The 25,438-nt window shown below is 36.8% G+C and overlaps 1 protein-coding gene across 8 annotated transcripts in view; it reads right to left on the bottom strand.

Moving 5' to 3' along the window:
• The window catches only part of ALG9 (ALG9 alpha-1,2-mannosyltransferase), a 137,131-nt gene that overhangs the window by 59,960 nt on the left and 51,733 nt on the right, over window positions 1-25,438 (bottom strand). For all 8 annotated transcript variants that reach the window (XM_045839511.1, XM_045839544.1, XM_045839521.1 and 5 more), the window contains 3 exons: window positions 24,165-24,294; window positions 23,581-23,728; window positions 22,063-22,192 (listed from right to left, as the gene is read on the bottom strand). In XM_045839511.1, coding sequence (XP_045695467.1) covers window positions 22,063-22,192; window positions 23,581-23,728; window positions 24,165-24,294 — 408 coding nt within the window. The remainder of the gene's footprint in view (window positions 1-22,062; window positions 22,193-23,580; window positions 23,729-24,164; window positions 24,295-25,438) is intronic.

Below are 25,438 nucleotides of genomic sequence, written 5' to 3' on the forward strand. Positions count from 1 at the left end.
GGATCCCAGTGCTGAGTCATCCCCCATATGGCAGCAGCCATTGTGCTCAGACAGACCACTCCCCTCCATGCAGCAGCAGACTGAGGAGAAACAATACTCCCAATACCACGAGGGATTCTGCCCTGCCCCATGGGGCTTAAGCCCGACTGCTAAGTGTAGAGTGACTAGAATAACAACTGAAAGAGACAGCCACAAACAGTAGATTCCTGGTAGTCTCCAGGCAAGCTGTCTAAGGTCAGATGAGGTCAATATCTGTTATCACTAGAGGCAGCTTCAGAAAGAAAAAACAGTGGTAAATACTACAGGCTACCAAGATGAAATCCACTGTGGTCTTCTCCATGATTAGTCATATTTTCTTTCTTTTTTTTCCTTAAACATTTTAATTATTTTTAGGGAGAGGGGAAGGGAGGGAGACAGAGAGGGAGAGAAACATCAATGTGTGGTTGCCTCTCTTGAGCCTCCTACTGTGGGCCTGGCCTACAACCCAGGCATGTGCCCTGACTGGGAGTTGAACCAATGACCCTTTGGTTTCCAGGCTGGCACTCAATCCACTGAGCCACACAGGCAGGGTACAATATTTTCTTTCCTGCATAGCTTTTTAACATTCATTTCTTGTCTAACAAGTTTGTGCATGTTATGTCACTAGATTTTATACTATAGTTTATTTATCCCCTTTCCTATAATAGTTTTAATTTCTTTACACCCTTATTAATACTGGTTAATTTGTTGCTGATAATGGGATTGTGGGAGGGAGGTATTTTTTGCAGATGTGGGTTTGTTCTTTGGGCTTTGTGGTTTTGTCCTACCAGCACCTGCACAACAGCACACAAGACGTGGTGGGCAGAGTGACCCTCAGTCAACCAGCAGGAGGGAAGGACCCACCAAAGAGTGACCTAACAACAATCAAAACCCAGTTACATCAGGAGAGCCAACATAAATGGCACAAAGGGCATCCCAAGAGAATCAAGTTCAGGAGATCAAGGAGACTGCACCACTGAATCTCACAGGTCTCATACCACAGAAGTTCACACCACAAACTCAGGAAGTCAAAACAGATCAAATTAAGAAGGAGAGGCAAACAAGGAGAGTCTTACAAACGGGAAGACAAAGAAACAAACCCCAAATGAAAGGAAAGGAGGAAGCCTCAGAAAGAATGCTAAATGAAACAGAGGCAACTCAACTAGCAGATATTGAGTTCAAAACAATGGTTATAAGAAAGCTCAATGAGCTCAGTGAGAATTACCAAAAACTACAGGGAAGCTACAAGGATCATACTAAGATTTACACCAGCATGAAAAAGGATATAGAAACTATCAACAAGAGGACATGAAAAATACAATTTCTGAATTGAAGAACATAGTAGAAAGAACCAAAAGCAGACTAGATGAAGCAGAGGATCGAATCAGCAAACTGGGGGACATGGTAGGAAAAAAACACTCAAAGATGAAGAAAAGGAAAAGAGGCTCAGAAAGAACGAAAAGGGGTTAAGGCAAATGGAGGACAACATGAAACATAATAATATCCATACAATAAGGATACCAGAAGGAGAAGAGGAGCAAGGGATAGAAAACCTGTCTGAGAAAATAATAACGGAAAACTTCCCTAATTTGATGACAGAAAAAGTCACACAAATCCAAGAAGCACAGAGGGTCCCAATCAAGAGGCACCCAAAGAGGCCCACTCCAAGATATATCATAATTAAAATAGCAAAATTCCAAGACAAAGAGAGAATCTTAAAGGCAGCAAGGGAGAAATAGGAAGTAACATACAAGAGAGCCCCAATAAAGTTAGCATCTTATTTCTCAACAGAAACACTACAAGACAGAGGGAATGGCAAGAAATATCCCAAGTAATGAAAAGCAAAGTGCTGCAACCAAGACTACTCTACCCAGCAAGGCTCTCAATTAAAATTGAAGGTGAAATAAGGAAATTCCCTGACAAAAGAAGGCTGAAAGAATACACCTCAATCAAACCAGCACTGTAAGATGTGCTAAAGGGACTACATTAAGAAAAGGAAGAAAAAAAAGTGAGAGAGAGAGGAACATAGGTACAAAGGAAATAATATGGCAATGAATAAGTACCTATTAATAATAACCTTAAATGTAAATAGATTAAATGCTCTAATCAGAAAACATAGGGTAGCTGAATGGATAAGAAAAATGGACCTGAATGGATAAGAAAATATTCTGCCTACAAGAGACCCATCTCAGAACGAAAGACCTACACAGACTGAAAGTGAAGAGTTGGAAAACACTATTCCAAGCAATTGGACAGGAAAAAAAAAAAAGCCAGAGTAGCAATACTTATATCAGACAAAATAGGTTTCAAAATAAAGGCCATAAAAAGGGACCCAAAATAACACTTCATAAAACCCAAGGGAAGAATTTGTCAAAAAGATATAAACTTTATAAACATATATGCACCCAACATAGGAGCACCCAAATACATAAAGCAATTCATGGAGGACTTCAAGAAAGATACAGAAAGTAACATACTTATACTAGAGCATTGTAACACCCCGCTGACAAAAATGAATAGATCTTCCAAACAAAATATGAACAGGAATATTGCAACCTTGAACAATGCCCTAGATCAAATGGACTTAACTGATATATATAGAACCTTTCATTCCAAAGAAGCAAAATGCACAATCTTTTCAAATGTACATGGAACATTTTCAAAGAAAGATCACACTATAGGACACAAAACAAGCCTCAACAAATTCAAGAAAATTGAATTCATATCAAGCATCTTCTCAGACCACAAGGGCCTGAAACTAAAAACTAACACCAAAGGAAAAAATGCAAAAACAGTCAAATTTGTAAAGATTGAATAGCATGCTATTGAACAAGGAATAGGTTAAGAATAAGATCAAGGAAGAAATAAAAAAGTTCCTGGAAACAAATGAAAATAACCTCCCAACAGTTCAAAACTTATGGGACACAGTGAAGGCAGTCCTGAAAGGGAAGTTCAGAGTGATACAGCCCTACCCAAAAAAGATAGAAACATTTAGATTGTCAAACAGACAATCTAACCCTACATCTACAAAAACTAGAGGAACAACAACAAAGCCCACCGTGAGTAGAAGGAAGGAAATAACTAAGAGAATTAAACAACAGAGAAACTAAAAGAACAATTCTAAGGATCAATAAATCCAGGAGCTGGTTCTTTGAAAAGATAAACAAAACTGACAAGCCTTTAAGCAGAATCATCATGAAAAAAAAAGAGAGGATCCAAATAAACACAATCAGAAATGAATAAAGATTACAGCTGATACCATAGAAATATAAGACTATAAGAAATTACTACAAAAAACTATATGACAATAAATTTGAAAATCTGGGTGAAATGGACAAATATCTAGAAAAATATAATCTTCCAAAACTGAATGAAGAAGCAGAAAGACTGAACAGACCAATAACAGCGGATGAAACTGAAGCAGTAATCAAATAACTCCCGAAACACAAAAGCCCTGGACCAGACTGCTTCACAGGAAAATTTTACAAAACATTTAAGGAAGAGATAACGCCTACCCTTCTCACATTATTCCAAAAAATCCAAGAAGAGGGAAGACACCGAAACTCTTTTTATGAAGCCAGCATCATTCTAATCTCAAAACCAGATACACAACAAAGAAAGAAAACTACAGGCCAATATAGCTGATGAACATAGACGCTAAAATACTCAACAAAATATTGGCAAATGACACCCAGCAATACATTAAAAAGACCATACACCATGATCAAGTAGGATTTATCCCATGAATGCAAGGATGGATGGTACAATATTCATAAATAAATATAATACATCACATAAACACCAAGAAAGACAAAAATCACATGATGATATCAATAGACGTGGAAAAAGCATTTGACAAGGTACCCATTCATGATAGAAACACTCAGCAAAGTGGCAATAGAGGGAACATATCTCAACATAATAAAGCCCATTTAAGAGAAACCTACAGCTAAAATCATATTCAATGGGCAAAAACTTAACAGCTTTCCCACTAAAATCAGGAATAAGTCAGGGATGTCAGCTTTCAACACTTCTATTCAACATAGTATTAGAAGTCCTAGTCACAGCAATCAGACAAGAAAAGAAATTCAAAGCATCCAAATTGGAAAGGAGGAAGCAAAACTGTCACTGACTGCAGATGACATGATAGTGTACATAAAAAATCCTATAGACTTTACCAAAAACTACTCAACCTATTAAGTGAATTTGGTAAAATAGTGGAATACAAAATCAACATTCAGAAAATAAAGGCATTTCCATACACCAACAATGAAATATCAGAAACAGTAATCAGGAAAAAAATCCCATTGCTATAGCAACAAGAAAAATAAAGTACTAGTAATAAAACTAACCAGGGAGGTAAAAGACCTGTACTCAAAATTATACAACATTGGAGAAAGAAATTGAGGAAGATACAAACAAATGGAAGCATATATCATGTTCATAGATTGGAAGAATTAACACCATCAAAATGTTCGTACTACCCAAAGCAGTCTACAGATTCAATGCAATCCCTGTGAAAACACCAATGACATATTTCACAGATATAGAACATTTCAAAAATTTATATGGAACCATAAATGACCCCAAATAGCCACAGCAATTTTGAGAAAAAGGAACAAAGGAGGAGGGATCACAATATCTGACATCAAAGTATATTACAAGGCCACTATAATCAAAACAGCTTGCTATTGGCATAAGAACAGACACATAGACCAATGAAATAGAATAGAGAGCCCAGAAATAAACCTGTGTCAATATGGTCAGTTACTATTTGACAAAGGGGGCTGGAACATAAAATGGAGCAAAAATAGCCTCTCCAATAAATGTGCTGGGAGATCTGGACAGCTACATGCAAAAAAAAAAGAAACTCGGCCACCAAGTTACCCCACATAAAAAATAAACTCAAGATGGATATAAGCTGTGACACCATAAAAGTCGTGCAAGGGTACATAGGGAGGAAAATCTCAGATATTCCATGCAGCAATATTTCCACCAATATGTCCCATAGAACAAGGGATATAAAGGAAAGAATAAGCAAATGGGACTTCATCAAAATAAAAAGCTTCTGCACGGCTAAAGAAATGTCAGCAAAATGAAAAGGGAACCAATTGTATGGGAAAGTATATTTGCAAATGATACCTCAGATAAGGGTTTGATCTCCAAACTATATAAAGAACTCACATGACTCCACTCCAGGAAGACAAACAACCCAATTTAAAAATGGGCAAAGGACTTGAACAGACACTTCCCCAAGGAGCACATACAGAGGGCCCAGAGACATATGAAAGGATGTTCAGCATCACTAGCCATCATAGAGATACAAATTAAAATCACAATGAGAGATACCACCTCACACCAGTCAGAATGGCCACCATAAACAAAGCAACAAACAACAAATACTGGCAAGGTTGTGGAGAAAAGGGAACCCTAGTACACTGTTGGTGGGAATGCAGACTGGTGCAGCCACTGTGGAAAACAGTATGGAATTTTCTCAGAAAACTAAAAATGGAATTGCCTTTTTGACCCAGCAATACCACTTCTGGGACTATACCCTAAGAATTTGGAAACACCAACTCAAAAGAATCTATGCACCCCTATGTTCATAGTAGTACAATTTACAATAGCCAAGTCCTGGAAACAGCTTAAGTGCCCATCAGTAAATGAGTGGATCAAAAAACTATGGTACATTTACACAATGGAATAGTACGCAGCAGAAAGAAAGAAGGAGCTCCTCCCCTTTGCAACAGAATGGATGGAACTGGAGACTATTATACTAAGTGAAATAAGCCAGGTGGTGAAAGACAAACACCATGTGATCTCACCTATAAGTGGAATCTAATCAACAAAACAAACAAGGAGGCAAAATATAACCAGAGATGTTGAAATAAAGAACAAACTGACAATAACCAGAGGGGAGGTGGGAGGGGATAACCAGGGCGGGGTGAAGAAGGGGAATGGTCATCAAGGAGTATGTATAAAGGACCTATGGACAAACCAAAAGGGGGTAGGATCGAGAGTGGTAGGTAGGGATGGCTGGGTGGGGGGAGTCACGGAGGGGGGGGGAGAGACAACTGTACTTGAACAGCGATAAAAATAATGTATTCAGGAGTAGGGGTGATTTATGTGGTATTTCTCTTATTAACATAGATAATTAAGGGTTGGTTATCTTGCATATGTTAAAATTAAGATTTTTTTAAAGATTAACTGGAATTTTTAAAGGAAAATGAATAGTGCATAATTATTGTGAGACTGGGTATGGGAAAACTGTGTTACAGTAATAAAATAAAAATATCAATAGCTCTCCTTTGCTCAATCTGCAAGGAATCCCATAGAAAACAAGATCTTTAGCCTGAAAAGTGGTTTGGCAATCTAGCTGGAAGAAAGGTGGTGCAAAAGAGTAAAATTAAGCAGTAGCAAATTACCTTTTAAAGTCTCACAGGTGTAAGTGAAACAGGTTACATGGAAGAGGCTGTTATATGAGGCCCACTGTGGCTCCCAGGCTTTGAATTAAAAGATTCTATAAATGACCCTAACTGGGGAGTTAAGAAACATCTATGTAGAAACAGACCTAACATAGCTGAAAGAATAGTACTCCATGAAAATATTGGCCTTACAAGGCTCCAGAAAGATAGCATCTAGTCTAGCTTTCCCATTCATGGTAGACATTTTTTCTACGACATTCCTGGAAGTTCCAACTCTCACTTGGAATACCTCTGTGCATTTCTTTGTCAACCAAAATACTAGAAAAGTCAGAAAAACATTTGCACATCTTTATTTTTTAACTGTCAGTTGTATTTTATTCAAATAAAACTTATTTTAGATTTACCTAAAAAGAAAAGTATTTCATCTCCTTCAATATATTAAAATTGATAGGGACCAGCAAAGACACACATTCTGTCAAATACTGAACCCTGATCATTCACATTAGAAACAAATGAAAGAAGAAAGTGAGACTGTATCTCAAGTGACTTTGAGGTCATAGGTAGGACACTGAACATCTCTGAAGCAAAAAGATGACATTTTCAATTTCATTTCAAGTAAAAGGTTGCAACTTTGGAAGAGAAAGATAAGAAAAGTGAACAGTAAAGTATACCCAACAGAGTCAAATCACAAGACTATTTTTCTGTTTTATATCTCATGGACTACTTAGTTCCTGACGAGGGTCAGAATGCATCCCACCAAGACCAGAATGAATGTGCTTAGAGAAACTTCCAACTAAACTATACACAAAAAATTTAAACTAAAATCTAAAAGGGGAGGAAAAAAATCCAGGTAAAATTCATAAAATGAGACACTCTGATCTAAAAGACGCAATATTTTTTTAAAAATCACATAAAAGAAAAAACTAAGTATTTTTCAGTAGCAAAAGCGGCTTAGAAATAAAACCCTATGCCTTCAAATATCAATGAAACATTTAATTTGATATGTAAATATAAAGCAGCAAATAAGGCTCTGTCCCTTACTATGTAAAAGGTGCGCCAAGACAAAAAAATATGGCCCAAATGAAAGAACAGATCAAAACTCCAGAAAAAAATACAACTAAGCAATGAAGAGATATCAAACCTATCAGATGCTGAGTTCAAAACACTGGTAATCAGGATGCTCACAGAAATGGTTGACCATGGTCACAAAATAGAGGAAGAAGCGAAGGCTATGAAAAATGAAATAAAGCAAAATATAAAAAGAACCAATAGTGAAAGGAAGGAAACCGGGACTTAAATCAGCAGTTTGGAGCAGAAGGCAGAAATAAACATTCAACTAGAACAGAATGAAGAAACAAGAATGCATAAAAATGAGGAGAGGCTCAGGAATCTCCAGGACAACTTTAAACTTTCCAACATCTGAATCATAGGGGTGCCAGAAGGAGAAGAGAAAGAGCAAGAAATTGAAAACTTACTTGAAAAATAATGAAGGAGAACTTCCCCAATCTGGCAAAGGAAGTAGACTTCTAGGAAGACCAGGAAGCTCAGAGTGTCAAGGAAGTTGGACCCAAGGAAGCACACACCAAGCCATATAATAATTACATTACCCAAGATTGAAGATAAGGAGAGAATCTTAAAAGCAGCAAGAGAAAGAAGACAGTTATTTACAAAGGAGTTTCCATAAGACTATCAGCTGGTTTCTCAAAAGAAACCTTGCAGGCAAGAAGGGGCTGGCAAGAAGTATTCAAAGTCATGAAAGGCAAGCACCTACATCCAAGCTTTCTCTATCCAGCAAAGCTATCATTTAGAATGCAAGACCAGATAAAGTGCTTCCCAGATATGGTAAAGTTAAAGGAGTTCATCATCACCAAGCCATTATTATATGAAATGTTAAAGGGAATTATCTAAGGAAAAGAAGTTCAAAAACTATGAACCATAAAATGACAAGAAACTCACAACTATCAGCAACTGAACCTAAAAAGTCAAAAACAAACTAAGCAAACAACTAGAACAGGGACAGATTCAGAGAAATGGAGATCACATGAAGAGTTATTCAGTAGGGATGGGGAGCAGGGAGAAGTGGGAAAAGATACAGGGAATAAAAAACATAAATACTAGATACAATACAGGCGTGGGGGTGAAAAATAGTATAGGACATGTAGAAGCCAAAGAACATATATGTGGGACCTATGGACATGAACTAAGTGGAGGGAATGCGGGTGGGAGGGGGTACAGGGTGGAGGAAAATAGAGGGGGAAATATGAGACAACTGTATAATCAATAAAATATATTTTAAAAACAAATAAGTAATCTTTTAGTAAAGCAATTTGCTCTTCATAATGTGGGTAGGACTCATTTAATCAGCTGAAGATCTTAGGAGAAAAAGAGTGAGATCCTTTAACAAAGAGAAAATTCTGCCTCCAGACTGCATTTGGACAAAGTTGCAACACAATTCTTCCCTGGTTCTTCAGCCTGCCAACCTACCCTGCAAATTTCAGACTTCCAGTCCCTTCAACTGTCAGTCAATTCCTTAAAATCAATCAATCTACCTTTCTCTACAATATGTGTGTGTGCTTGTGTGTGCTCATGTGTACATGTATACAGATATACATACACACCACACATACGCTTACACACATATATATACACACATTCTATTGCTTGTTTCTCTGGAGAATCCTTACTAACACACCAGCTAAACACTCTCCTCCCCCAAAACTGTCATCCCACCCATACATCTGAGAGTAAATATGCAGGGGAGAACCTAGATTTCCACCTTCACCAAGCTGTAATTAGGGATCCCTCTTCCTGGCCTGGATGGTGTCAGAGAAGTCCAAACAGGAACCAGGCCTTTCTGCTCTGCTGGGCAGTAACAACCCTCTTCTCTCTACCTCCCATGGCACCACTGGAAACCTCACAGGAAGTCTGGACTTCCACCCTACCCAGCAGTAACGAGGCAGCCTTCCTCCTAAAAGCTGGGATGGTATCAGAGAAGGCCTAGAAGAGAGTCAGGTCATAATGAGGTAACCCTCCATGGTGTCAGTGGAGCCTACAGGGGGAGCAGTAGCTACTTATCTTAGCCAAGGTGATACTAGTAGAGGCCTAGTGCCAAGCCTGAGCCCCTGCTCCCACCCAGCTATAACAAATATCCCCGTCTACCCTTGAGTACCAATGGAAGCTAAGTGGGGAATCTGGACTACCACTCCCATCTGATGATAACAAGGCAACACTCCTTTTTCCCCACCAGTGTAAGGTCAGATGGGTCGGCTAAAACAGAAAGAGTTAATAAGATCCAGAGTCTAATAACATAATACCCAAAATGTCCAAGTTTCAATGCAAACTCACTCATACCGAGAACAAGGAAGGTCTCAACTTGCATGACAAATCACAACAAACAGATGCCAACAGAGATGACAGAGATGCTAGAATTATCTAACAAAGATTTTAAAGCAGCTGTGACAAAACTATTTCAATGAACAGTTACAACCATGCTTGAAACAGAAAGTTTCAGCAAAGAAATAGCTGTAAAGAAGAGCCAAGTGGAAATGTTAGAAATGAAAAGGACAGTAACTGAAATAAAAACCTCAGTAGATGTTCTCAACAGCAGAGAGCAGAAATCAGAAGGAGGAATCAGTGAACTGGAAAACCATAATAAAATTATACAGTCTAAATAACAGAAATAGAAAGAACTGGAAAAAAAAAGAGAGAGAGCTTCAGAAGCTGGTGAAATGGTAACAAAAGATCTAACACCCGGTCATCGAGTCCCAGGAAGAGAACAGAAAGAGGGCAGGGCTAAAATAATGGTTGAAAGCTCCCCAAATTTGGCAAGAGACTTAAATGTATGGAATTAAGAAGCTGAATGAACCCCAAGCAAGTTGAACTAAAATAAATTAATTCTAAGACATATCATAATTCAATTTATGAAAACTAAAGTCAAAGAAAAATGCTGAGAACAGCCAGAGAAAAATGACACCTTGACTATAAGGGAAGAACAACTAGGATGAGAGCAGATTTCTCATCAGAAACCATGGAGACCAGAGGAAGGAGCACAATATTTTTGAAGTGCTGAAAGAAAAAAAACTGTGAACCTAGAACTTCATATTCATAATAAAAACATCCTTTAGGAATTAATGGGAAATCAAGACATTCTCAGGTGAAAGAAAACCAAGACTATTTGTTATTAGCAGATCTACTCTGAAAGAATGGCTACAGGAATTCTTGAAGCAGAAAGAGAATAATAAAAGAAGGAATCATAGAACATTAGGAGGGAAGAAAGAACAACAGAAAAAGCAAGACCCTAACCAGTGTGGCTCAGTTGGCTAGGCATCATTCTGAATGGGCACATTCGAAAGGCCATGATTGATGTTTCTCTTACATAAATGCTTCTCCTCTCTTTCTCCCTGCCTTCCCCCTCTCTAAAAATAAATTTAAGAAACCTTTTTCTTAAAGTAAGCATGTGAGTAAAAACCATAGATTTCCTTCTCAAGTTACCTAAATTAACTTGAAAGGTTAAAGCAAAAATTATAACACATTTTGATGTAGCTGTCAATATAAGTAGAAGAAATATCTGAGACAATTATGAACAGGGGAGGGTAAAGGGAGATAAGATCTCTACACTTCACTTAAAGTGGTACACCCATCTAAAAAATAGTTTGGCAGTTTCTTAAAAAACTAGACATACACCTAAGATATGATTCAGCAATCACATTCCTAGACATTTATTCCAGAGAAGAGAAAAGGTATATCCACACAAAAGACATGTAATAGCTGTATTTGTTAAGAGCCAAATCATCTCTCAATAGATGAATGGTTAAACAAACTGTGGTACATCTACACCATGGACTACAACTCAGAAATAAAAAGGAACTATTGATCACACAAATTGGATGTATCTCAAGGGCATTATGATGAGGGGGGAAAATCTATCTCAAAGGTGACACATCATATAATTCCATTTATTAACCATTCTTAGAATAAAATTGTAGAGATGGAGAACAAATTAGCAGTGGCCAAGGGTTAGGGGTGCTGAAGGCGGGTGTCACTATAAAAGATAGTCCAAAGAAGATCTATGTGGTGACGGAAAAGCTTTGTACCTTGATTACAGTGGTTCCATGAATATAGATGCATGTGGTAAACTGGCACATACTAATGTCCGTTTCCTGGTTTTGAAATTAACTATAGTTACATTGGGAGAAACTGGATGAAGAGCACTTGTACCCTTCTGTACTATCTTTGTAATATCCTGTGAACTGTTAATTCAAAATAAAAACTTTTTAAAATTAAAAAAAAAAAGTCAACAAGGAGCCTTGAGATTGGGGGGGATAATATGTGTGACTAAAACTGGTTAACTTGTGTCTGTAATAGAAGGGTATATCTTTCTCAAAACAAACTGAAATAATATAAACTAATAGCAAAACTCACATGATATTCTCATGAAAACCCCTGAAAATACGAATCAAAATGGAAAAGGCTGAATATTCTGATGAGACTTGAAGAAGAAATAAAAATGTCAATTGAAAGAGATATCAATCTTGTTTTCTAAAAAATAAATTGTTAACCAGTCTCGTAGTTAAAGCTATAACATTAACACAATAAAAACTCAGTTGGCCAAAAACTTCATTTGGTTTATTCACAAGATGGCTCTAGTAGTACTTAGTTGTCTTTAACTTCATTTGAAACAATTTTGTTAAATTGTATTGTGACAGCTGTCATATCAGCATGCATTTAAAAACTTATCAGAATTGGTGAATTTTTGTGTAGCCATTTTAATATTGAAGGTAGAAGAAAATAAGCAACATTTCTGGCATATTATGTTTTATTATTTCAAGAAAGGTAAACATGCAACTGAAACACAAAGATGAGATTTGTGCAGTGTGTGGAGAAGGTTCTGTGACTGATCCAATATATCAAAAGTATTTGCAGTTTTGTACTTGAGATTTCTCACTGGACAATGCTCCATCGTCGGGTAGACCAGTTGAAGTTGATAGCAATTAGATCGAGACATTAATTGAGAACAATCAATGTTATACCACTCCAGAGACAGCTGACATACTCAAAATACCCAAATCAATAAAGTTATTGGTGAAAATTAGAAATATGTCTTTCATTTTACAGTAAAAACAGACTTTTTAGCCAACCCAATAATTATGAACATTTTTAGTGGGTTGGCATCTTGGTAGGTAACATAAACCTATCTAGCTCTAGTCTTCACTAAAGGTAGGCAGAGACAGCGGCAGAAATCAGGGTTTGGGGTAATTTAAGGATTGAATTAAAAGGAAACAAGAGGAAACAAGAAAGTTAAGTATTTCTTTCATTCTGGGATCTGTTAATGAAGACTGGGAGGATTCACTCAATTACTATCTGTCCAGTGCTGGACCATGCAGGTGATGCAACAATAGAAAAGACTTGATCCCTGTTCTTTAGGAGCTTGTGACCAGTGCTCTAACTAGTATATACCTAGACCTTGAAGAATGATAGAGCTTGAGCCCTAATTAGTTGAAATTTCTATTATTACCAGGGTTTGGGGACGCCTCTCTTGCATTCTAGAAGAGTAAATGAAGGGCTATTTTAGTAAAAAAATTTAGAATCAGCTGCTGCATATATAGCTCTATGTTAGGTTAGGTTATGTGTGGTGGTTACAAAGATTAAAGACAAAGACATGCCTGGCTGGCATAGCTCAGTGGATTGAGTGCAAGCTGCAAACCAAAGCATCGCAGGTTTGATTCCCAGTCAGGGCACATGCCTGGATTGCAGGCCACGGCCCCCACCAACGACACATTGATGTTTTTCTCTCTCTCTCTTTTTCCCTCCCTTTCCTCTCTAAAAAATAAATAAAATCTTTAAAAAAAATCTTAAAAAAAGACAAAGACATGAACTCTTCTCCTTAAATAAATGTATAACTTAGTAGAGAACATGGTCACATATCTATATTAGGATGAAATAGGGTAGAAATAAAAAATATTGTCCAATTAACTAAAATCTAGAAACCTCAAAACCATTTATTTTCTCCTAAACATTCAATGTTCTTTTCATATTTCAAGCCTTCATATTTGTTGTTCACTTTAACTGGAATGTCAGTTTCCCCTTCCTCTGCCAGAGAACTTTTCCTCTTCTTCTAAGACCCAGATCCCAGCCACCACTATGTGAAGCTGTCCCCAAACAGAGAAGTAGGAAGAGTCCTTCCCATTTTCTCTGTGTTCACATGGCATATTATGGCACTCATTACACCACTGAATATTTTAGAATCGTCTCTCCTACTGGACTCTGAGGGCAAGATTTATGTCCTTTTCTAAATTTATCTTTAGGTTTATCAAAAGAATATATATGCATAATTCAAAACTTACACCCTTCAAGAGGCTTATTAAAATTAGCAGTACCCTCCTTATTCCCTGGTCCCACTTCCTAGAGGCAACTCTTCCAGCTTTTTTCCTGGTAGCTTTTGATTTTTCAATTATGAAATAATAATTAACTTCTAACTAACTAATAAATAACTAATAAATAACTTCAATCTGAAAAGTGATATCCTTAAGTTCTGGGGAATTTTTTCACATTCTTTGGCAATTTTCTCTCCTCCATTTCATTTATTTTCTTTTTCTGGACCTCCTATTAGCTAGATGATGGATCCTTAGATCTTTTTTCCTTTTTGTAGTTTCTATCTCTTTGTTTTTTGTTTTGTTTTTTTGCACTGTTTCGGTATGGAAGATTTCCTCAACTTTATCCTCTAATCATTCATTCTATTGATTTTTAAAAAATCAGTGTTATTGCCCTGGCTGGTGTGATTCAGTGGTTTGCAGGCCTGCCTATGAATCAATGGGTTGCCAGTTCAATTCCCAGTCAGGGCACATGTTTGGGTGGCTGGCCAGGTCCCCAGTAGGGGGTGCACAAGAGGTAACCACACACTGATGTTTCCCTCTCTTTCTCGCTTCCTTCCTCTCTCTCTAAAAAAATAAATAAAATCTTTAAAAAAAAATCTACATTATCTTATTTTTAATTTCTTTTTTTTAAAAGATTCTATTTATTTATTTTTTAGAGAGGGAAAAGGAGGGAGATAGAGAGAGAGAAACATCAATATGCGGTTGCTGGGTGTTATGGCTTGCAACCCAGGCATGTACCCTGGCTGGGAATCGAACCTGCAACACTTTGGTTCGCAGCCTGTGCTCAATCCACTGAGCTACGCCAGCCAGGGCTTTTGTTTTTTTATCTCTAAGAGCACTTATTTTCCAATTTTTCCCCTTTCAAAGAACATGTTTTGTCATACAGTCCCCCAAATTTTTTTTATCCTATCAGAGAATATTAATTATAAAAGTTTAAATTTTTTTTCAGCTCCCTACATTGTTTCTATTTCTTCCAATTCCTTTTTTTCCCAGCATAATTTTTCTTTCTTTGTTTTTTTGCCAGGGACTATTCTTACATGACAGGAGACTATGTTTTTTGCCACTTTGTATTTTCAGCACATAGTCAGGAACAATAAAAAGTTCCTGACTTTAAATGAATGGGTGGATAGCCTTGGCTGTGGTGCTCAGTGGACTGAGTGCCGGCCTGTGAACTGAAAGGTATCCGGTTGATTCCCAGTCAGGGCACATGCCTGGGTTGAGGGCCAGGTTCCCAGTTGGGGGCATGCAAGAGGCAACCAATCGATGTTATCTCTTGCACATTGCTCTCTCTCTCCTCTTCCTCCCTTCCTTTCCCCACTCTCTAAAAGTAAATAAATATTTTTTTAAAAAAATGAATGGGTGGATGAATGAACCAAAAAAGGAACAGAATTAGAGATATCTAAAAATAATTAAGAATAAAAAAGGCCAAAAGACTGGAGATTAATGAATGAAACTGTGCTGATAAGAATTACAGATCATTCTCTTTTTAAGCCAGTGACTCAGGCCTGCTGGGAATGCCCTGGCCAACACTAGTCTCTAGCAAACTTACTGGATGGACAAGCCTTTTGCCCAAATCTCAGTGGTAAGCAAATTACTTAATTTTATTTAAAATTTCATTTAATTATTTAATTCCTCTCCTGAACAGTCTATTTGCCACAGCAACATCCTCTTTTTCTTCTAGGTTTTTGTTTTTTTTTTAAGTTTCCTCATAGCTTGGAATAGGTAAACTACATTGCCTTTTTTGAAGTAATCTAGATCTAGATTGCAGAAAGAGCAGCAAAAGTAGTCCCAGACATAATGAGCTGAAATTAAGAGAAAATTTATCTCCCAATTTTAAGTTGAAGTTCTTGTCCTCAAAGACAGGGAGCCAGAGGTCAGCTAACAGCATGCCCAGTGTTGTTTGTAGAGTACACCAGAGATCTTCTCCATGGCTCCAAAGATTTGATATCATAGCCCCTATTACAGTCATTTATTTTTTCAAATAATGAAACTAAAACATGATTATATAAAAAATTTTTAAATGCCTTTTTAAAATCACCAATAATCTCACCACCCAAAGAAGATCACCACTAAGTTGTTATTATAGGTCCCAGGCATTTTTTTCCTCTGCAGATACAGATTTTTTTCCTCACAAAATTTGATAATGCTAAAAATACTGTTTCACTGTGACTATCTTTAGTTTGACATTTCTCAGTTTGAGTTCCCAGTGACACTAGTGACTTCCCCTGAGGTCTAAGAGTCAGAATCAGAAAGAATGGTTTCTTCTCTCAATTTTATCAGCATCTCACAGGACAAAATCTGAGACCACAAGCCATAACCATCTAATCTACAATTCAAAAATCAACAGACTTGATATAAATCTGCCTTAAAGTGTAAACGAAGAGCTCATTTTTTATATCTTCAGATTTAATCATTTTTTCTTATATCAAAAATGACAAAATCATAGGGTAACATTAACACATGATCATGAAACAAAAATGTTTCATTTCATTAGCCACAGGCTATACACCAACCAGCTGTTGAAGCTAAAAATATGCCTTTGCTTAAATTTTTGAAAAATACAAGTATTTAAGATTCATTTGAAAGAAATGTGACTTTTTTTCAGTTTCTAACAACCCACTAGAAGCTTTGGAGAAGAACAAATCCAAAAGGAAAAAACCCAAAAGGCAAAAGGTGGTGGTAGGGAAATTCAAACTAATTGATAATCAACATCACATAGTTTACATCTCATCAACAAATTTTAAGGGGGACAATTTAATACCACCTCAGATGTAAAGAAAAATATATATCCTAAAAGAAAAGAAAAGGTCTGACACAGAGGTCAATATATCAATAATAAAAGGTGAGCTTGTTGTTGAAAGAGGAGTGAGTAAAGGGGAGTTGGGCATAATAAATATTCTTGTAGCTTTTACTCATTAGCTGTTATAGAGGCTGCCAAGGACGGGCTCCGCAGTGACATTTTCTCAGCTCTCAAACATCAATATCCCACTCAGGCAGCATGACACAGCACAGTGTGCCCCTAACAGATACCCACCTCTTTGGGCACAGAAGCAGCATCTAGACTTCCACTTCTGGTCATCAGGTCCCAGGGCCCAGGAATCAGATCTCAAGATAAGCTTCGCCACCATGAAATATTTGATTAGAAAACAGGTAATAGAATAAGCTAAAATCTAAACACTGCAACTGATTTCAGGTATAGTTACAGCAAATTGGGGGAGAGATGCAAAACTATTTCAAGGTCCTTGGAAGCTCACAAAGTCATATAAGAAAATATACTTCATTCAATTGTAGAAAAAAAAAAATCACAGGTTCTCCTGACTCCCCAGCCCAGTGTTCTTGCTACTGCATCATTTTTGGAGCCATCAATATCCTCCTATGCTATTTCCTTTTTTTGAAATAGGAACACTTAGGACTAGGAGGAAACTTTTTAAAAAGTGTTTATTGATTTTAGAGAGAGAAGAAGGGGGTGAAGGGGGGACAGACAGAGAGAGGGAGAAACATTGATATGAGAAATATCAAGGGGTTGCCTCCCATATGTGTCCTGCCTGGGGATTGAACCCAGAGTCTGGTGGTGTATCAGATGATGATCAACCGAGCCACCTGTCAGAGCAGGAGGAACCATGTGACAGGGAAGATTTCAAATACTTTAGTACTTTTCTGGCTTTTCATTTTTTTTAATATGTAGTCCAATTAAATTTTTAAAAGTATCATAGACTGTCTTATAGTTTTAACATCTCTCATTTAGCTTTACTAACTATATATTCACAAATAAAAATTAACTGTACTGTAAAAATGTAAGCTCCCAGGTAAAATTTTTAGGTCATTCAGTGGAGAATCATGAAAAATCACTTAATTTCTAAATGGCAACACAATGGATACTAAAGAATTAATTTCAGACGAGACAGGACACATTCAGGGTAGTATGGCCATAGACAAGAATTTCAAAGAAGCATTTTGGATAGCCTTCACTTAAATTCTTAGTGAATTCCAATCTTATTCTACTGCATATATTATAGCAATCTGAATCTGCTTGCTTTGATACTCAAGGCTGATAACATTAAGTAAAACTATCTGTAAGGCAATTTATTTTCTCCTTCAATAAGGACTTCTAAAAGTGGCAGGAGAAAGGATTACAAGAGAGAAAAGAAAAGTGAATAGACCCTGACCATTTCTATTAATTGATAAACACAATAATTACTATATATAGTACCTGGCATATATATAATGGAGCTCTAGAAATGGAAAGTAACTTTTGAAAAGGATAATGTTCAGTCTCTTTATGTCTATTCAGACATAAGAATAATCATTGCATGAAAATATATATTCAAGTGATACACCATATAATATAAACTGTAAGTGGCTCTGGAAGTCAGAGGAGGTGTCTAAAGAATACTGGGGAATGTTGAAACCAAGCTTCTTATCCTAGGACTAATCTTTGTCACTTTATGACCTCTCTGAGCCTCAGCTTCTACCATAAAATGAAGAGATCATAGACTTTATGACATTAAGTTCCCTTCCAAATCCATAATTCCACTGATTAAATGGTAAATGCAGGGATAAAGAAGAACAAGATATAGAAAGCTTTGACTAAATATACAGCCAGTTCTGCCATAATACTTGCTTTGAAAATGCAAATTTATTCTAATGCCAACTGACATATTAGGGAATAATTGGAGCATAGTTCAATTTTTGCATTTGCTTGTGTCATTTTATCCACAAGAAAAAGTGGGTGAATCCAGAAAACTGCACGCAGTTGAACCATTCAGCAAAGTGCATACAAACACAATTCAAATAACTCCCAGCTTCTTTGGTTCACTGAGTATTATGAGCCATGCCCATCATACTTGGTATTATAACTATGTCCTATTTCAGATAATCCTTTTACTAGTTCACAAGCTGTAACCCTTCCAACACCACTTCCACAAGCAAACTTGAGGTCTTTCTCAAGGTAAACTAAATGTATCTTCTAAATTCAGACCTTGGTTCTGGCCAAAAATCTTGGCATGTACCAGTTTAAAAATATCTCCTGCTAAATAATGGAATGTTCAATAGCTACTCAATAGCTGCCATGAAAGAATATAACACAAAAAATATTATTTCTGCAATATAGTTGTAACAATGCAGTAGAAACCACAAAACCATTACACTCACTTCTCATTCTTGATAAACTCAGAGGTAAAGAAGGCTAGTGAAATAAAGGAAGTCACATGTGTTTACTAGTTTCAATGCAGACTAGAAACAGGAGACAGATGCAAATCATTTAGCACTGAAAGGTTAGCTAAAACCTGTTACTCAGAGCCAAAGGACAGATAAAAATAACGTTGCTATTTAGCATGCTCAGGAAAGATACATGATGTAATTATTTTGCCTTTCTGAATGAATGCAGACTTAAACTCAAGGCAAGTACCAGAAGTAACAAATGTAAATGTAGTAAGCAAGTCCCCCTCTATGCCAGGTAAAGTTATTTGGCAATTACAGTCTTGATCCTGGCACCATTTCTTAAAAACTACAGCACTATTTTAAAAAATAGTTGAGATTTTTGTTTACATAACAAATACCCATATATATGCAAGACAAAAAAAATAGAAGAAAAATATTAAAATGCTGAGAGTGGTTTTATGTTTAGTTAATGAGATTATAGATGATTGGTTTTCTGATTGTAGCTTTCACTATTTTATACAATAAATGTATATTACTTTTATCATCAGAGAAATATATCTTTTTAGACAACTGACTAAAGCAAATGAATTCCTGATCATATTTCATGTAGAATTCACAGGAAGCCATCACACATCTCTTCTACTTTCCAAAGGGTCAAGGGTGAATGGACTGGATCCACAGGGCATTTCCCAACCAGGCAGGAAAATCTAAAGAGAAGCTGCAGGGAAACTCTGACCCCCAGGAAGGTGGATGACTCTCAACAGACATATCTGACTTGTTTGTCCCCGCTTTCATCTGCCAGCTTTTTGATGACTCATAAGTATTTTAAAAAATCTTTACTTTTTGGATATAGCTAATATAGAGCCAGTTACACAAATTTAACAGTGTCTAATAGCAGAGAATATAGAAATAAGATCTAACCAGAGACCACCAGTGACCAAAGCCTAAGGAATGTACAAAAGGCCACTGTAGATTTTATAGTCCACTTTCTCTCAACCTCACTATCCCAGCAATGACCTATATTCACTTCTCAAGCAAGAAAGAACATATAGGCTAACTTCTAAATAGACAGCACTATCCTAGATGCTGTGGTGAATACAAAAGAAATAAGGTAGTCATTCTCTTTATAGCATTTATAATCTGATAGGAAAAGATAATGACATACATATCAGCGATATTTAAATAACATAAGACAACATAATTAAATGGCTAAATGACCTGTACAGATAAATATTTAAGGTATTTAAGAAAAACTGCTCATGCCCTGGCTGGCATGGTTCAGTGGATTGAGTGCTGGCCTGCAATCCAAAGGGTTGTTGGTTTGATTCCTGGTCAGGGAACATGCCTGGGTATCGGGCTGGGTCTCTGGTGGGGGTGTGTGAGAGGCAGCTACACATTGATGTTTCTGTCCTTCTAAATATGTAAAATCTTAAAAAAAAAAAAAGGACTGCTCACTATGAAGTTCTAGTTGGGAAAGGTTCCAGAGAACAGTTTTGATAGTTATCAGAAGACAAGTGTAGTCATCAAAATAAGCAAAGTCATTGGAATAGAAAAGGCAATGATGAGTCTGGATGGACTGAAATAAAAATGAGGTTTGGGAACAACAGAAGTAAGTAAGAAGAGAGAGATAAGCAGTTTATTTACCTTTAACCCATCTGATAAACCATTACTTAATTAAGAATATTTGTGGGAAAATCTAAACACCATGCTAAATATGACAGAGAGATAAAATATCTAATCTCATAATAATTTTCCAAGTAGGTATCATTATTCCCATTTTCCAAACAGACACTGAAATGAGTTAACACAGAAGTTATCCAATTTGCCAAAGATCGCTAAGACAAGCAACAGAACTGGGATTTGAACTCAGGCCTGCCAGACTCCAAAGTCCATGCTTTTTTCACTACCCCATGATACTTCTGCCTAAAATACAGCTCTGACAACATCACTAAATTATATCTTTCCCCATCACAGTGTATTCTCTTACTCTTAACTATCCAGTGTTCCCCTGGTGATATGATCCTCTACACATCAAAAGCCTGCTCTCAGGAGAGTATCTCAGACAAAATGAAAATGACGAGTAACAGTTCGCCCTGCTCAGGGATACTTCCACTATTATAGGAATCAGAGTCTTAAGTTAGAAGGAAATTCTAATATAAGCCACTTGGTAGAATATGTACCTTACCTTCTCAGGGGCCAGACCAAGTTTGTATCTTACAATGTCCATTTTCACAGCTTATAGCTATTGCTCACACAATGAAAATCTCACTCATAAGCCCTGAGGGTCTCCATGGAAGTCCAACCAGCCCCGATCCGGGACACCAAAGGCCAGATGTTGCTGCAGGTTTGCTTCAGAAGGGAACTAAGACCAGGTATTTCACATTTCAAGTATATGACATAATAAGAAAACCTAAAGAAAATGTATTTGACATTTAAATTGTTAAATGCTGCCCCAAAGTGTGCTCCCTATTTTATTTTATAAAGTAATTTTTTACTGACTTTGGGAATCAGGAGCATTATCTTTATTGTCCTCACCTTTTCTACAATCAAGGATTTTACTGGTACCAAATGGCAAAAGTATCATCTTTCAAAGAAACTGAAGTAAAATTCACATGGAATCCCGGAGTGAGTCACGATGAGTGGGTAGAAGAGCACAGCCTGAGAGATACTGCTCCATGGACAAACTGTAAAAACAGCCATCACTGACTGTCCATTTGCTAAAACCAGAATATACTAATAGGTCAAAAGTCTACTGATAACCTGAAAGTTCCCCACAAAGTATTTTAATGAGCCAAGGAATGAAAAGAATTTCACAATGTGTTTCAGAAGGATTCAAATTCAACATAAGAAAATTTCCAGCAAAGCTTAGATATTGAGTTATATGTTTTACATAGAAAATAAAGGAGGTAATTTGGAAAAGCAAGTGATACTGTTCATTGTTTCTTAACAAAAGTTGTTATATTCCTCACCCTAAAGAAATCACTTTTTATGACATTTCCATTTTATCAATGTTCTAATATGTATACCAACAGACTTCAGGGGTAGAACTCTTTTTGAAGTAGCGGAAGGAAGAATGTTGCCCTTACATATCTCGACGGCTCCTCCAAGTTCTGGTCGTTCATGTCAGTAGGAACAAGCCGGGTAGCCAGTGGTCCCTCCGCAAAAGGTTTTGGTAACTGGCCCCTGAACTCAGATGGAATGAACTGAAGTTGCCAACTGTCAGAAACATAAATAAGGAGAATAATTAAAACACAGGGGACTCATATTGCTAAATGTACTTGAAATAAACAAGCCAAAAAAGTGATGTGAAAAATACTTCATTTCCCTTGGAGATAAAATATTTCTACTAAAACCTCAACCAGGGAGCATAGAGGCAGAGGTCACAATTCAATCCAAACTCATTGAGAAATTTTAAACTCTCAACCCATTTCACCAATCCTCAGCAACAAATATGTAACCAAATGGTCATACCATCAAACACCAGAGAAAAAAGCTTATTTTCTTTGAAGCATCAAAGTTTATTGCCAATTACAACTTATCAAGATTAAAGCAAATTCATCAAGTATATAGAGAAAGATTGAAACGTAAGAACTCACTATGGGAGAAGGACTTGTAATCATCATAAGTATCTTTAGTTCTGAAACTATTTCAAATGGAGAAGCAATGGTAAAGTTAACATTTAAAAAACAAGTTGTGATTTAATCATTAATGGCTGATACAGGATCTTCATCAAGCACAACATACCACTGTCAGCTAATCTGTTAAAGCCAGTCCCCAAATGGAGCAAGATGACTCACCTTAACCTGACTTCCCTTTTCTCGAAATAGGACTCTTCTCTGTCCAAATTAAGCAAATAGAAGGAACTCCAGAACCTATGCTATCACATCCAACAACCGACAGCTTAGAGAAAAGTGGTACAGATGTCCTAACCACAGCTTCCTCTAATATCCATACATTGGTGGAAAACTTCCACTGTTGTTGGATGACAACATTTCTTCTCTAAAAACACTCTTCTTGCCCTGGCCAGGTAGCTCAGTTGGTTAGAGTGTCATCCCCAAATGCCAAGGTTGTGGGTTCGATCTCCAGTCAGGGCACATACAAGAAGCAACCAATGAATGCATAAATGAGTGGAACAACAAATCGATGTTTCTCTCCTCTTTCTCTCTAAAATCAATAAATTTAAAAAATTTAAATAAAATAAATAGATTAAGAATAAAAACACACTTTTGCTAAAGTTTCTAGGTGAATTTTAGAAGTAAATTAATATCAGATCATTATGGAAATATAAATATGAATCCCCAGGGAGAGCCACTTCAGGGGCCCAGGGACCGAAGTGATTTTAGAATTTCCCAGACCTCTGATGTAAGGGCAGTGCAGAGTGTATAACAAATACAGCAATCAGCCTACCGAACCTAGGCAGTGGGTACAGAGTGCAGACCCCATAGCTCTTTGAGATGGTAATTCAAAACTTTTTGTGAAAAATCCAAAACAAAACAAAAATTAAGAGGACATTGCCATAGAATTGCTATTTTACTCTATTTAAAACTCTGGTATTAACTTACTTAGGTAAGTAAGTTTGGGGACTGGCTTTAAGGACAACTTACTTATCAGGCAGGAGGAAGCTGCTAGGAAATCGATACCACTCTTTTCCTACACAGACATTAATAGGTCGTCCTTCTGGGACAGTGTGAATGGTTGGGTCTGTAGCAATTCGGTAAAATTCTGGATATAAATCGAGGGGTGCATGATAGCCTGGAAGGGAAAAAGGTTTGTGAAAACCAAAAATGAGTAACATGAGATTCTGACATGTAATTACAATGTATTTAATATCTCACGTAATCTATGTGAAATTAAAGATTATAAAAAATATATAATCACAGGATTTGAGCCCCAAATCTACACCCTAAGTTTAAAACTTCCTTAATAAGGAAAAAGCATCCTTTTAAAGGGAAAAAAGTTGAGAATAGAGAAAAAAATTAGTTAATCACACTTAAAGGAATCTCAATTTTCTCTTCAATCTGAAGATCCAGAAGTCATATCCCAGACTTAATATTAAGTCCACATGTTCTCCCTATAGAAAAGTCCTCCTCCCAGGTTAAGCTGAATTGTGTTAAACAATCACACATCAAGCAAAACCCAAAGTGAAGTGCCTCATGAGTCTGGGTTAAGGCATTCTTGGTACACTTACCTCTGAACAGTGCCACAGAGCGAGAAAAGGATAAGAGTCCAAATAGGAACAGTATTCCTAGTGCCAGCCAATTTGAAGTCACAGTATAATGCTCTAGGCGGTATCGCTGAAACATGAAGTGGTAACATTTCTGGAAGGAAAGAAAAACTGTATTAAAAAAAAGATACACCTTGCAGAATACACATATTCAGAAGACATCATAGTAAAACAAAAAGGGAAGAGGTAGCACAAGAGGTTCTATCAAAGATCTGAGCATTTGCAAACAGTGAGATACCCACTCCAAATTCTAAGATCAAAGCAAGCTCCATTAAGACAACCTTAAGGTCAGCCTGGCCAGCAGGCTTCCTAAGAATGAAATCTCAGTAGTTTCATAGGAAAATGATTTGGATATTTCTCTAAGTTCTTAAAATGCTAATAATTTATTTTTTAAAAATTTTAAACAAATGCTTCTTTATAGTTTGATATATAAAGTATCAATCTATTTTGATATAAAGATTATTAATCTTTACTTTCCTTGCAGACAAGTTTTCATCAAAGTTTTCAGTATCAACAAAATATTTTATGACCAAATAAGAAGAAAAAGGAATTTCTCTCATAAAACATTAGGAAAAGGCTGTTTATTATCTGCTAAACTATATAAACTAAATGAATATCATTATGATATATTTATAGATATAAGGTCTGTCTAGAAAAAGTCCAGCCATTGTTAATATAATGAGAATGGTTTGTACAACGTTAGTGTAACCTGGCAGCCAAGGAGAGTGGACTGGAATGAGCATGCGTGAACAATGACAATTTCACTGTACTAGTCAGTGGAGATGGTAGACGCCATTGAGTGAGCATGTGTAGTGTGTGGTCATTGCATTAAAAATGATTGAGTAGAGCAACAAATCTGCATCAAATTTTGCATATAGCTTGAACATTCCTGTGTTAAAACTATTCAAATGATTCAGAAGCCTGCAGCTATGGACAACTGGTGATTGGCATCTTCATCACGACAATGCACCGCTTAAGCATCACATCTCCTGCAGAGTATTTTGGTGAAATATCAAATCACCCAGGTGATTCAGCACCCCCTACAGCCTAGATTTGGTGCCCTGCAAATTCTGGCTTTTCCCAAAACTAAAATCACCTTTGAAAGGGAAGAGATTTTGGACTATTAATGAGACTCAGGAAAATATGACAGGGCAGCTGATGGTGATTGGGAGAACCGTGTGAGGTCCCAAGGTGCCCACTTTGAAGGGGACTGAGGCATCATTGTCTTATGTGCAATG

Source organism: Phyllostomus hastatus, unplaced genomic scaffold (genome assembly GCF_019186645.2).
Source record: "Phyllostomus hastatus isolate PE091 unplaced genomic scaffold, TTU_PhHast_1.1 phas_contig_113, whole genome shotgun sequence".
NCBI classification, from domain to species: domain Eukaryota; kingdom Metazoa; phylum Chordata; class Mammalia; order Chiroptera; family Phyllostomidae; genus Phyllostomus; species Phyllostomus hastatus.